Below are 12803 nucleotides of genomic sequence, written 5' to 3'. Positions count from 1 at the left end.
CCCCTACTGGCAACAAAGGGGCTCACACTCAGAGTGAAAGATAGATTGTATGACGCATGTGTGCAAACTGCCGTGCTTCACGGCAGTGAAACATGGGCTGTGACTGCGGAGGACATGCGTAGGCTTGAAAGAAATGAAGCTAGCATGATCTACTGGATGTGTATGGTCATGTACTATGGATGGATGAGGAGAGATGTGTGAAGAAGGGCCACTCCCAAACTGTTGAAGGAATCTGGGGTAGAGGTAGACCCAGGAAGACATGGGATGAGGTGGTCAAGCATGACCTTCATACGCTGGGCCCCACAGAGGAAATGATGAAAGACCGGGACCTCTGGAGATATGCTGTGACTGCGAAGACCCAACAAATGAAGTGTGTTCATGGCTCACGGGATGGCCTGCTGTGCTAACCTTGGATCATAGAGTGACCCGCTGTGCTTGAGGAGACCTATTGAATCAAGTACGTCAACACCAACATCAAAATAAAAATCGAATGGAAATTGTAGTTAAGATACCCGTGCTGGCGGCATGTTAAAAGCACCATCTGAACGTGGCTGATGCCAGCGCCACCTGACTGGCATCCGTGTCAGTGATACAAACAAAGAACCAACCAATCGAGGCCATTTGCTAGCCTCCTCTGGCCCTTGAGATGGTGGTATGTAAAAAGCACACACTACACTCACGGGGTGGTTGGCTCACGGGGCATCCAGCTGTTGAAATACTGCCAGATCAGACTGGAGCCTGGCACAGCCTCCTGGCTTCCCAGACCCCGGTCAAACCATTCAACCCATGCTAGCATGGAAAACGGACGTTAAACGATGATGATGATGATGATGATAATGAGGGAAAAGGGAAAAGTTGGGTTGCTGTAGAAGCTAATTCTGGTGTACATCAAGGATTACAACTAGAAGGAATCTGTGTTTACACATTAAATAAGGCATCAGAAATAAAGAATTTGGTGCACTTGATAGATGAAAAACTGGGGTGAGTCCGGGACTATAGAAATGTGGTGAAAGTGGATGGTAAACACATTACAGTGATTTGCCTTGCGCTTTTTTGCTTTTGTTGAGAAACTTCAAGTAACCTTGGATGTTGTCTAGTTTCAGCTGCATGCTGGCACCAGTGGTGGGGCCCCAACGTCCCTCTCCATGTTTAACATGCCAGCAGTGGGTTGTTGCTGGTGCTGTGACTCCAAGGCAATGGTTAGTTTCGGCTGCAATATCAGTAGCACGATGCACAGAATGAACGTCATCCAGAGGCAAGATGGGCAAGAGGAAGTGCCGTCTGAGGAGGGCTGTGCGAGTTGGCAATGATGTGGGTAAGAGCAGCAGTGGGGAAGAGGAAGGGGAAGACCAAAGGGTCTCCTTGGCCAACCAAGAAGCAGTGCAGCAAGGTGCATGGGTAGCATCCTTGTCATTGCTGCAGCTGGCAGGGCTCACGTATTTAGGCTTTGGATACTACAGATGAAATGATCATATAATTAATGCTCCAAATGACTGGGAGAATATTTGACTGATCTTGCTAATGGCTCTTCTTTTTGTAAGGAAAGCATTTTGTCGGAAACTTATTTTGATGACATCAGAATGCAATTTGGCCTTGATAAATGTGCAAAAGCTACCTTTATAAAAGGAAAAATGACAGAAACATCTAACGTTAACCTTGACCAGCAGAATATCATAAAATAGTTAGAACCAATGGAGAGCTACAAATACCTAGGGGTACTTGAAGGGAATGGAATCAGACATTCAGTGATGAGAGAAAGGATCAGGAGAGAATGTTATCGCAGGGTGAGAGCAATACTCAAGACAGAGCTGAATGCAAGAAACAGGATCGAAGCAATCAATGCTTTAGCCATACCAGTCATGACTTACAGTTTCAATATCATTAACTGGTAAATTACTGAAATATGTAAACTTGACAGAAAAATATGAAAACTGTTGACAATGCATAGAATGCACCACCCCAAGGCAGATATAGAATGACTTTATCTGTCAAGAAAAGAAGGAGGCCGTGGACTTTTATAACTGGCATTAACAATGAAGATTACCTCAAATGGCCTAGACACCTACTTGAAAAACTCTGAGAACTGGATGTTAAAACTTGTTTCAAAACATGAAAACAAGAAACATCATACTCACTAACAAAACAGGCAAAGGAATATCTAAGTGAATTCCAAATACAACAAATTTCAGAATTAGACATACTACCAAGGTTGAATACAAAACATAGAGGACAATACACAGATGAAGGACAGTGTGCTTAAATGGGTAAGCAGCCAGCAAACACGATTAGCAAAGAGATTAAATCAACAATATGCTTCCCCAATAAGGGGGAATTCCACCATAAGGTGACCAAAGAGACAACATGCACTTTCAACCCCTTAACACCAATGGCTCGTCAGGAAGGTACTCCTTCTTTTCCTTTCCTCCCAGCCTGGAGGTGCACACTTAGAGTAGGCCCATTCACACAGGACATTCTTGCCACATTCACCCACTTTTCAATGAACTTACTGGGTGACAGTGCCTCCTTCTCAAGGCCTCATTAACCCGATAAAGTTAATGAGGCCTTGAGCAAAGATGAATACATCGATCTTGAACCATTTCAGTCACATCCATCACACAATCTCTTTTGCTATAGCCACCAGACAGAGATAAATTAACCTCCCTTCCTGCCCAAAGTAAGGAGGCGGGGCAATCTTCACAACGGACTCGGATGATAGCTGGATCTGTCCTACATGTGACAATAACTGTTTGACAAAGTACAAGTCAGCAATGTGTGAGCACTGTATGAGAACATGCAGAATGGTTACATTGCTCTACATGCATCTTGGACAAGCCTGTCTGATTGTACACCCATGCCTGTAGAGCTTATCTCGAACTGGTAGTGCTCCCTCACACACACACACCTGCTCATCATGAAGATATCGCTGGAGATATTGCAGCCTCAGTGCATGTATGTGCATCATCAGCCATAGTATGCCCAGACGTCCACACAATGGGTGCTGACAGCAAATGGACCATCTGACAAGCAGTACTTGACCCTTCCACAAGAAGCAGAAGAGCAAACACACCAGCCTGTTTAGTTACGAAGTGGGGCAAGGGACAACAGTCAGGCAGTAGTATATGATGGATGCAATGCATGCATTTGCCACCTCTGCCCAACCTTTCAGGGACAGCTTTCTTTTGGTACATTATACCTACAAAAATCAGCATTGCTTAGAACTGCATGAATTCTTCACAGGGTTCTTGAAACATGACCAGTAAACAATGGTCACCTTAGTTTTGCTGGCTGTGGACAGCTGACACTTTCCATCATACCCAGCAAAATAAACTGAGAGTTTTCATCAAATAATAATGATGATAATAATAATAATAATAATAATAATAATAATGATAATAATAATAATATTAATAATAATAATAATGATGATGATGATGATGATGATGATGATGATGATGATGATGATGATGATGATGATGATGATGATGATGATGATAATAATAATAATAATAATAATAATAATAATAATAATAATAATAATAATGCTTGGGCAGATGTAGTTTGGTTAGGCATCATAGCCATGTGCTGAGAGGAATTCTTTGGGTTTGAATAATTCCTTTCTGGAAGCATGAGTGTTTTGTTCAACATCCTTAAACAAACCTTATTTAGGGACCTTTTGAGCAGGATGGGCAACTCGACCTGAAGAAAATTCTAAGTGGTCCCCACCTGCAAGGTCATGCTCTGTTTATCTTGATATAAGGTCACCATGTCATGTACACATGGTTATGATCCATGTGCCTAGTGTACACTTATCAGACAAGCAGTCATGATGGGTATACTGGGCTTCATATATTTTACCCTGGTGTCACTTTGGTGGCATGCACTGCTCTGTCACTCAATAATAATAATAATAATAATAATAATAATAATAATAATAATAATAATAATAATGATAATCACTGTTAAAATTATTATTATTTTACTTTGAAAATATTGTAAAAATTTTATTTTATAATTATTTTATGAATTTAATAGCATTTCATCAGCAAAAGGTAAGTTTTGTTTTTTGAAAAATTCATTTTGGCTTATCTAACAGCTTGCTTCCAAATTTATTTTTAAATGAGTAGCAAATTTTTCTATTCCAAGACCTTAAATACAATAGATATAAGGGGACCAAGCTAACACTTAATGAAACTTTGCCTTAAATTTACAAATCTTGAATCTAGAATTGAAATAACATACAAGAAAATACAATTGTATAGAGAGCTGAATGAGAAACTATGATATAAATAAGGACAGCAATCAACAGTACTCGTTTACTCTTTTACTTGTTTCAGTCAATTGACTGTGGACGTGCTGGAGCACCGCCTTTAATTGAGCAACTTGACCCCGGGACTTATTCTTTTGTAAGCCCAGTACTTATTCTATCGGTCTCTTATGCCGAACCGCTAAGTAACGGGGACATAAACACACCAGCATCGGTTGTCAAGCAATGCTAGGGGGACAAACACAGACACACAAACACATACACGCATATATATATATATATATATATATATATATATATATATATATATATATACAACGGGCTTCTTTCAGTTTCCGTCTACCAAATCCACTCACAAGGCTTTGGTCGGCCCGAGGCTATAGTAGAATACACTTGCGCAAGGTGCCACGCAGTGGGACTGAACCCGGAACCATGTGGTTGGTAAACAAGCTAATTACCACACAGCCACTCCTTATAATATTTAAAGTATTCCCATATAAGTGTACTTTTATTAAAATTGCAATGCCATTAAAAGAAAAGCAATATTATCTAGCAAAAGTGTAATATCAATTCTAGCTAAGAATTTCTTAATGTTTATCAGGAAGCATCTATTAGTCAACCTCCTACTTTATATGATATTCAATAAAGTATTTTCAAACTTTTCAATGCAAAGGAATGGCAGCTATATTTTAGAAATCAAATTCAAGAGTAACATTCAAGAAACTGAATTTAAAATGAAAGAAAACAGTCTGTTCAATGGTTGTCAATCATTTTCCATATATATGTATATATATATATGTATATATATATATGTATATATATATATATATATATATATATACACACACACACAATTGTTATATCGCACATTCAGAAGGCATGCCTTCACCAATTATATACCTCTACTCAACTACCGAACTCTCACTTCCAATGACTCGACTCAACAGAACTCGACATCTAGTCTACTGACGACTGCAGCTCGCTCTATGTGACGCTTCCTGTCTAGCTATCAGGTCCACTATTTATACATATTGGACTAGCCTACTTATCATTTAGGGGCATCCACACAACAATAATATGTATGTATGTATGTCTGTATGTATGTATGCATGTATGAGTAGTGTGTGTGTGTGTGATTTTTAGTTTTATTTCGAGATTTCTTGCCAATAGAAAAAGAGTCAGTTTCTAACCTAGATCCAAGGCTCCTTCATTGGAATTTCAACATCAACAATGATATTCTTGTTTATATGTATGCATGCGTGTATGTATGTATATGTGCAGATTTTTTATGTTTTGTCTTATGTGTGTATTGTCATGCATATAGTTTCATATCTAGACATTTAAATGATAAACTTTTGGAAACTTTTACAGATTTTTACAGTTCCAATGATGGATTGGAGCTGTAGTCGTCAAGTTAGCTTTCTCCTTTCTGGTTTTGAGAAGCTTAATTTCTCCAGATTGGTATTTAGGCCGTGTGTTACATATCCCCGGGCCCCAATAATTACAGGTATAAACTTTAACTTGTAATCTGGATAGAATAACTGCAGTCTTCTCAATAGTTCCACATAAGTATTCTCTTTTTCACTGATCTTCAGTTTTATATTAACATCTGCTGGACGGCTAATTTCCACAATTGTACACAGCTTTCTTCTCTATCCCAAGTCATTATATCAAGTCTGTTGTGCTTACGTTTTATTGAGGTCTTCACTGGGACATTCCACCAGTACTCCTTTTTATTATGAGTGACTATGGCTTCTACCATACTATGAGTTCTTATTTCTTTGTCCTTGGGATCATCCTTCCAATTCATTATAGAGTGTCCTAGCTATAACATCATGTCTCATTGGTAGATAATACTGTGATGACTTTTTGGACAATTGCTTATGATGTGGGTGATGTCTTCGGTGTTGACTCCACAAAGTCTGCATCGGTTATCACATTTTACTGACTTTCCTGCATCTCTATCCCTTTTGTGCATCAAGTATTTGGTTGATATTTCATGTTCCTGATATTTCCTATTTCCTGTTCCTATGTATGTATGTATGTATGTATGTATGTATGTATGCATGTATGTATGCATGCATGTATATGAGTGGTAAAGTAATATATGTATCATCATGAAATAGAATTGAAAATATTTTAGAAAACCACCACTACTCTAGCTGGTTATAAAAGAGTGAAAACAAAAGCGAGCTCAAAATACTTTACACTTTTGCCTTATATTTCAATATTTCAGCTTTAAAAAGCCTTTATCAAAGTATTTGTAAAGATCAGAACTAAGATCAATCATCATTTTCTCTTAATAAAGCCTAAATATTGAAATATAAGGTAATGCTTTGAGAAAATATAAGTAAAATGCTTAATGTTTGAGAATCTATTCCTTATTTTACTACATCTATTATTTCTACATATTTCATTCCATTCATGGGCAGCCTTGGCATTGGTTGGTAGGGCTGTTTCAAAAATAGACAGCTTTCCCATGAACAAAGGAATCAATGAATCACTCTTCCTATGACTTTGAGTCAGAAATAAATAGAGATAAATATGTGTGTGTATGTGTGTGTGTGTGTGTGTGTGTGTGTGTGTGTGTGTGTGTGTGTGTGTGTGTGTGTGTGTGTGTACGTGTGTATCATATATAAAGGAAGAAGAATGAGAGGGGAGAATGGGTATTATCTGTTCAAATAGTATTTCTGTTCAAATGGTTATGAATTCAAATCTTTTTAAAGTTGTTAGTGGGTTCTTTTTCAACAAGGTACATTACTCTGATTGTATCAGTTTGTCAGGTTGACAGACAGGTTTCACTTATACTTTTTTTTTAATACTTACTCAGTCTGGAGGAAGGGGCAATGTTCATGACTTTCGCTGGCCCTCTGAGCTAGTTGTTTGATGGCATTTATGTTCTGTTCAAACTGTTGTAGATTAACACCCACATGAGAATCATGAGCAGGTAGAAGATTCTAAATAAAAGGTCAGTGTTCTGGAAAGAAACAGCTGGGTATAGTGTTTAGTGTGGAGACAACAAGGGAGGTTTGGTGGAGAGAGGAGTGAATCGGGGCAAGTTTGAGTGGTGGGATTAAAGGCCAGCAAGGTCCAAGGAGCACAGGCCATGTGGCCCTTCTCTGTATGTGACTCAAAATATCTGTGTGCATAGCAGCAATTATTTCCTAAATTTGAGTTCATTAGTCCATTGTGGTCCTCACTTGAACCTTGTAGAGACTCAACAGCTGCTGGAGTCTGAAATATTCTGACTCTGAAGAGAAAAACTTCTTTGAGTTGCATTCCTACTCATGCTCAAAATGTGCTTTCACCTGAAGATGCCCCAGTGATAATGAGGAGAATCAATGCAAGTTTGTCAGGAGGTGTCTAGGTTGTGTGTGGATGATACATAGTTAGGGTAAGAAAGGAAGAAACGAAAATTCATATCATTAGCATAGGAGTGGGGTTTGTTGAATGTAGGGGCAAATAGATCGTTGATAATTAGGAAGAGAGTGGTGGATAAAAGTAAACTCTGAGGAGCACTAGGCTTAACTGAGAGTGGAATAGAAAAGGCTCTGCAATGGAGCAATCTGATAAGAAGCTACCAGTACAAGAGATGAGAGATGTGTGTAAACAGTATGTGTGGAAAGGATATACTGTTGTTATAATATATCATCATCATCATCATCATCATCATTTAGTGTCTGCTTTCCATACTGGCATGGTTAGACAGTTTGACTAAAGCTGGTAAGTTGGAGGGTAGCACCAGGTTCCAATCTGATTTAGCATGATTTATACAGCTGGATGCCCTTCCTAATACTAAGCAAATGGTTGATTTTTATGTGTCAATGGTACGGGTGCAGGTTACATGACACCAGGACCGGTATCGGTTACATGACACCGGTATCAACCATGACTACACTTTCACTTAGCTTGACAGGTTTTCTAAAGCATGGCATATTGCCAAAGGTCTTGGTCATTTATCATTGCCTCCATGAGGCCCAATGTTCGAAGAGTGCTTTTTTATATACCAGTTAAATGACACTGGCATTGGCCATTACTATGATGTCACTTGGCTTGATGGATATATATATATATATATATTTCATTTAGGCATTGTGAGACTAATAACCTGGTGTGGAACTCATACATATGTTTCAAGTACTGAGTGGTAATAAAGAAATGAGATAATAAAGGATCCTTTGTCATGTCATTTTCTTATATATCATCAGCATCATCATCCTTTAACATCCACTTTTCCATGCTGGCATGGATCAGATGAAATTTGTTGAGGTAGATGCCCTTCCTGTTGCTAACCCTTTCCTGTTTTCAAGCAAAGTAATATTTTTCCCATATCTAGATGGGCTTTTGATACAAGACCTAAAAGCGGAAAACCTGACTTATATGACAAAGATGATCATTTACAGCCATCATGTGCTATCTTGACAATGGACATTCAAACACACACACACACACAAATACTAGCAGAAATACCCAGTGTGGTCCAGGTTAAAGAAAATAAAGAAATTTTAAAATGCTGTCTAGATTATGCAGGTCTCAACTGCTAGTAGCTGAGATTCTAACTTTTTCTGTAACTCTGCAACCCATGGCAACATGGAACATAGACGTTAAGTGAAATGTGAAAAGAAAGTTTTCAACTCATATATGTATATAAAGTAAATACACGTTTGTCTAACTTATTTTGTAACCAACACACAGGTACAAATTATAAACAATGAAAGGTCATATGTAGAGTGCACACATACACACAAATAGACAGAGAATATATCACATTATTGTTTCACTTTTATACACAGACTAGCAGTATTGCCCGGCGTTGCTCAGGTTTGTAAGGGAAATAACTATAAAGCATTTTTAGAGAGTTATAGCCAAAAAATAGCAAAAAAATGGAAGAAAAATTATGGTAAATTTTTTTTGAGAGTTAAAAAAGGTCGAGTTGCGTCCCCTAGACAGTCTGTGGTTTGTGTTTCTGATTCTCGACCCCATGTCGAATTTATCGATTTTTTTAAGAACTGGGGGAACTTTTCAAAATTTTCGCTGCATTAGTTTTGAATTATGACATTGGGCTATGTGTGTGTCAAGTTTCATCAGAATCGGTTGAAAGCCGTGGTCAGGGTGAGGGTACAACCAAACAGACACACAGAAACACACACAGACAAACTGCCGTTTATATATAAAGAGATATACATTCATGCATGTCAGTCGAAAAGTGAAAGTGTAATAATAATACTTTAACACTCAATGGTTTTACACTTCTGTATATGACATGGACTTTACTATTCATGTAAGTGCTTTTTCATATACTGTGTTTTCTGTCTTGCTATGTTTATCACTGAGAATGTAGAGGTTCTTTTCATCTCCAACTCTAGAACACTCAACATACAGCTGACCATGTGAGAAGCAAGGTTGAAGGGGGTTAAGTCCCACCACCTTTAGAGATTGACCTTGTGCTTAGTTGACAGACATTGCAAAGCTAAGTTTGACAAGAAACCAGTCTCTTGAACTGAAAGGGGAGATCATCTGAGATGATGCCATGATGGACAAGAGGTTTCTCAGCTGCATAGGAGACTTGCACCTTTGCGCCTCTGTCAGAGTGGCATCCCAGTGTGCATCATCTTCCAGAAGACCTCTGAGATGGCAAACCTAGCAATATGTTTGACATACTGTGTTATCAACCATACGTAAGGCTGTAAATGATGTTGGTCCCTTGACATGTAATAGAAGCCTTAGATAGTAGCACTCTAAGTAGTTAGGATGGACAACACAGACTCTGCCAAGTATGTCTGATTTCTTGATTCCTGGATGATGTGTAGGTACTCCAAGTGCACATCTTTTCGATTTGTTTTGGTACCAGGTATAGAATTGTGGAACTTCATTGTATGGCAGTCTTGTAGCAAATTTATCATCTTGACAGAGCTTGAATAATGCTGTGAGTGTGTATACATATATATGTATACATACATATACATATATATGTGTGTGTGTATCATCATCATCATTATCATATAACGTCCACTCTCCATGCTGGTATGGGTTAGCTGGTTTGACTGGAGCTAGTAAGCTGAAGAGCTACACCAAGTTGCATTCTGATTTGGCAGTGTTTCTAATGCTGGATGCCCTTTCTAATGCCAACCAATCCAGGAGTGTAATGGGTGCTTTTACATGCCACCAGTATGGGTGTTATGCAGTGGTGTCATTTACATAACACTGACAATGACCACAACTATTCATGGTTGCTATTTACATGGTGTCAGCAACAACCATGACTATGATTCATGGGTGTGATTTACATGACACTGGTGATGACTATGACAATTCATGGGTGCCCTTTACATGGTACCATCAATGCCCATGACTACAATTCATGGGTGCTATTTACATGGCACTGTCAACGACCAAAACTACGATTCACAGGTTTCGTTTGCATGCCACCATCAATGACCATAACTACGACTATGATTCATGGGTGCCACTTACTGGTGAGAGTCCAACTCTGATTTCATGTGTATCATTTACATGGCACTGAAAATAACCATGACTAAAATTTCATGGGTGCTATGTACATGACAATACTATGGCCATAACTCTGATTTCACTCGGTCTGACAAGTCTTCTCATGTACAGCATATTGCCTGAGGTCTTGGTCATTTGTCATTACCTGCATGAGGCCTATGTTTCACCACCTCATCCCATGTCTTCTGGGTTTACATCTTCTACAGGTTCCCTTTACAGTTGGAAACTTGCAGTTCTTTACATTGCTGTTCTTGTCCATATGCATCACATGACCAAATCAGAACAGTCACCTGTCTTGCACATTACATCTGATGGCACTTATGCCCAACTTTTCTCTCCAGATGCTAACACTCTGTCATACATGCATACTGACATTGCACATCAAGTGAAGCATACTAGCTTCATTTCTTTCAAGCCTATGCGTGTTCTCTGTGGTCACAGCCCTTATTTCACCGCAATGTAGCATAGCTGTTTGCACACAGGTATCATATAGTCTGCCTTTCATTCTGAGAGGGAAGCCCTTTGTGGCCAGCAGAGTTAAGAGCTCTCTGAACTTGGCTCAGCTGATTCTTATTCTCACAGCTACACTCTTGAAGCATCCACCTTTGTTACTAACTTAGTCATCTAGATAATAGGAGCTATCAACTACCTCTAGCTTACTCCACTGGTAGTTGATGGAGTCTAATTTCTGTACATTTTTAGTATTTATTCTACCTGTGCATCTTCCACACACAAAAGCTATTTTTCCCTATTAACCTTCCTCTGATATTGCTGCACCTCTCATGTGCTATGAGCTTACACTGGATAAATCTTATGAAGTTTCTACCTATACCTTTTCTACAGATTGAGCATGGTCATCTAACTGAAAGGATTTGTCTTTTGTCCTCTATCCTACTTACTAAGACTTCAGTTTTTGCTAGATTAACTCTAAGACCCTTTGAACCTAGAACTTGCTTCCACACCTGAAATTTCTCTAGTTCTGGAAATGATTTGGCTATGAGAATAAGGTCATCAACAAAGAGGAGCTCCCACGGGGAAGCCCATCTTAAATTCTTTTGCTATTGCCTGGAAGAGTATGATAAACAGGAGGGGGCTGAGGACTGATCCTTGAACTCCTACTTCTACTTCAAATTCATTGCTATACTCATTACCAACCCTCACCTTACTGACAGCATCTCTGCACATGGTTTGTATAGCTCTCACCAACCACTCATCTATCCCTTGTTTCTGCAGTGACCACCAAAAAAGGGATCTCACAGAACCTACCACACACACACACACACACACATTAAACATCCTCACACTATTCTGTCCCCAAAACCACTTTCTGTATCTCTTTCTACTTCTAGTCACTTAAGCAATGTAACTCTATCTGTGCCGTTGGTGATTTCTTTTCCTTCTTTGGACTTTTCCCTTTCTCCTTTCTGACTAAGAGCCACGTTTAAAATGCCAAACTGTCTTCTTTCCCCTAGCATCAAGCTAATACATTTCTTATGCATGTCCTCATGTTGTTTGTTTTTATTCTTTTCTTTGAATCTTTTGTTTATTCGGAATATATATATATATATATATATATATATATATATATATATATATATATATATATACATTCATACGTACATAAATACCCAAACACACACAACATATATGTAATGCTTAAAACAGTAAATTTTAGATATCATGCACTATATACTGAAATAATGAATTTTTCCCGTTTGATTTCTTCTCTTTAAGGTGTTGTAGATTATTATGAGACTATTCCAGACAAACGTTACAGTAAGTATAATTAACAGCAAATTACAAATAGTTTTATATTTAATATTGGTTTTAATTTTTGGCACAAAGTCAGCAATTCTAGGAGAGGAGAAAATCAATTTCATTGACCCAATTGCTCAACTTGTATCTATTTTATTGACCTTGAAAGGATAAAAGGCAAAGCTGACCATGGCAGAATTTGATCTGAGAATGTGAAGATGGGCAAAATGCTGCTAAATATTTTGTCCAGCATGCTAGATCTTCTGGAGATCAC

At 38.5% G+C, this 12803-nt stretch overlaps 1 protein-coding gene across 1 annotated transcript in view; it reads left to right on the top strand.

Annotated features, from left to right (window-relative positions):
- LOC115212116 overlaps window positions 1–12803 on the top strand; it is a 798722-nt gene that overhangs the window by 407879 nt on the left and 378040 nt on the right. The window contains exons 13-14 of the mRNA XM_036503334.1: window positions 4033–4049; window positions 12509–12550. Of these exons, the coding sequence (XP_036359227.1) occupies window positions 4033–4049; window positions 12509–12550 (59 nt within the window). The remainder of the gene's footprint in view (window positions 1–4032; window positions 4050–12508; window positions 12551–12803) is intronic.

This window comes from Octopus sinensis, linkage group LG5, assembly GCF_006345805.1.
Source record: "Octopus sinensis linkage group LG5, ASM634580v1, whole genome shotgun sequence".
Classification (NCBI taxonomy): Eukaryota; Metazoa; Mollusca; class Cephalopoda; order Octopoda; family Octopodidae; genus Octopus; species Octopus sinensis.
Note: the sequence above shows the minus strand (reverse complement) of the source record. Positions and strands in the feature narration are given on the sequence as shown.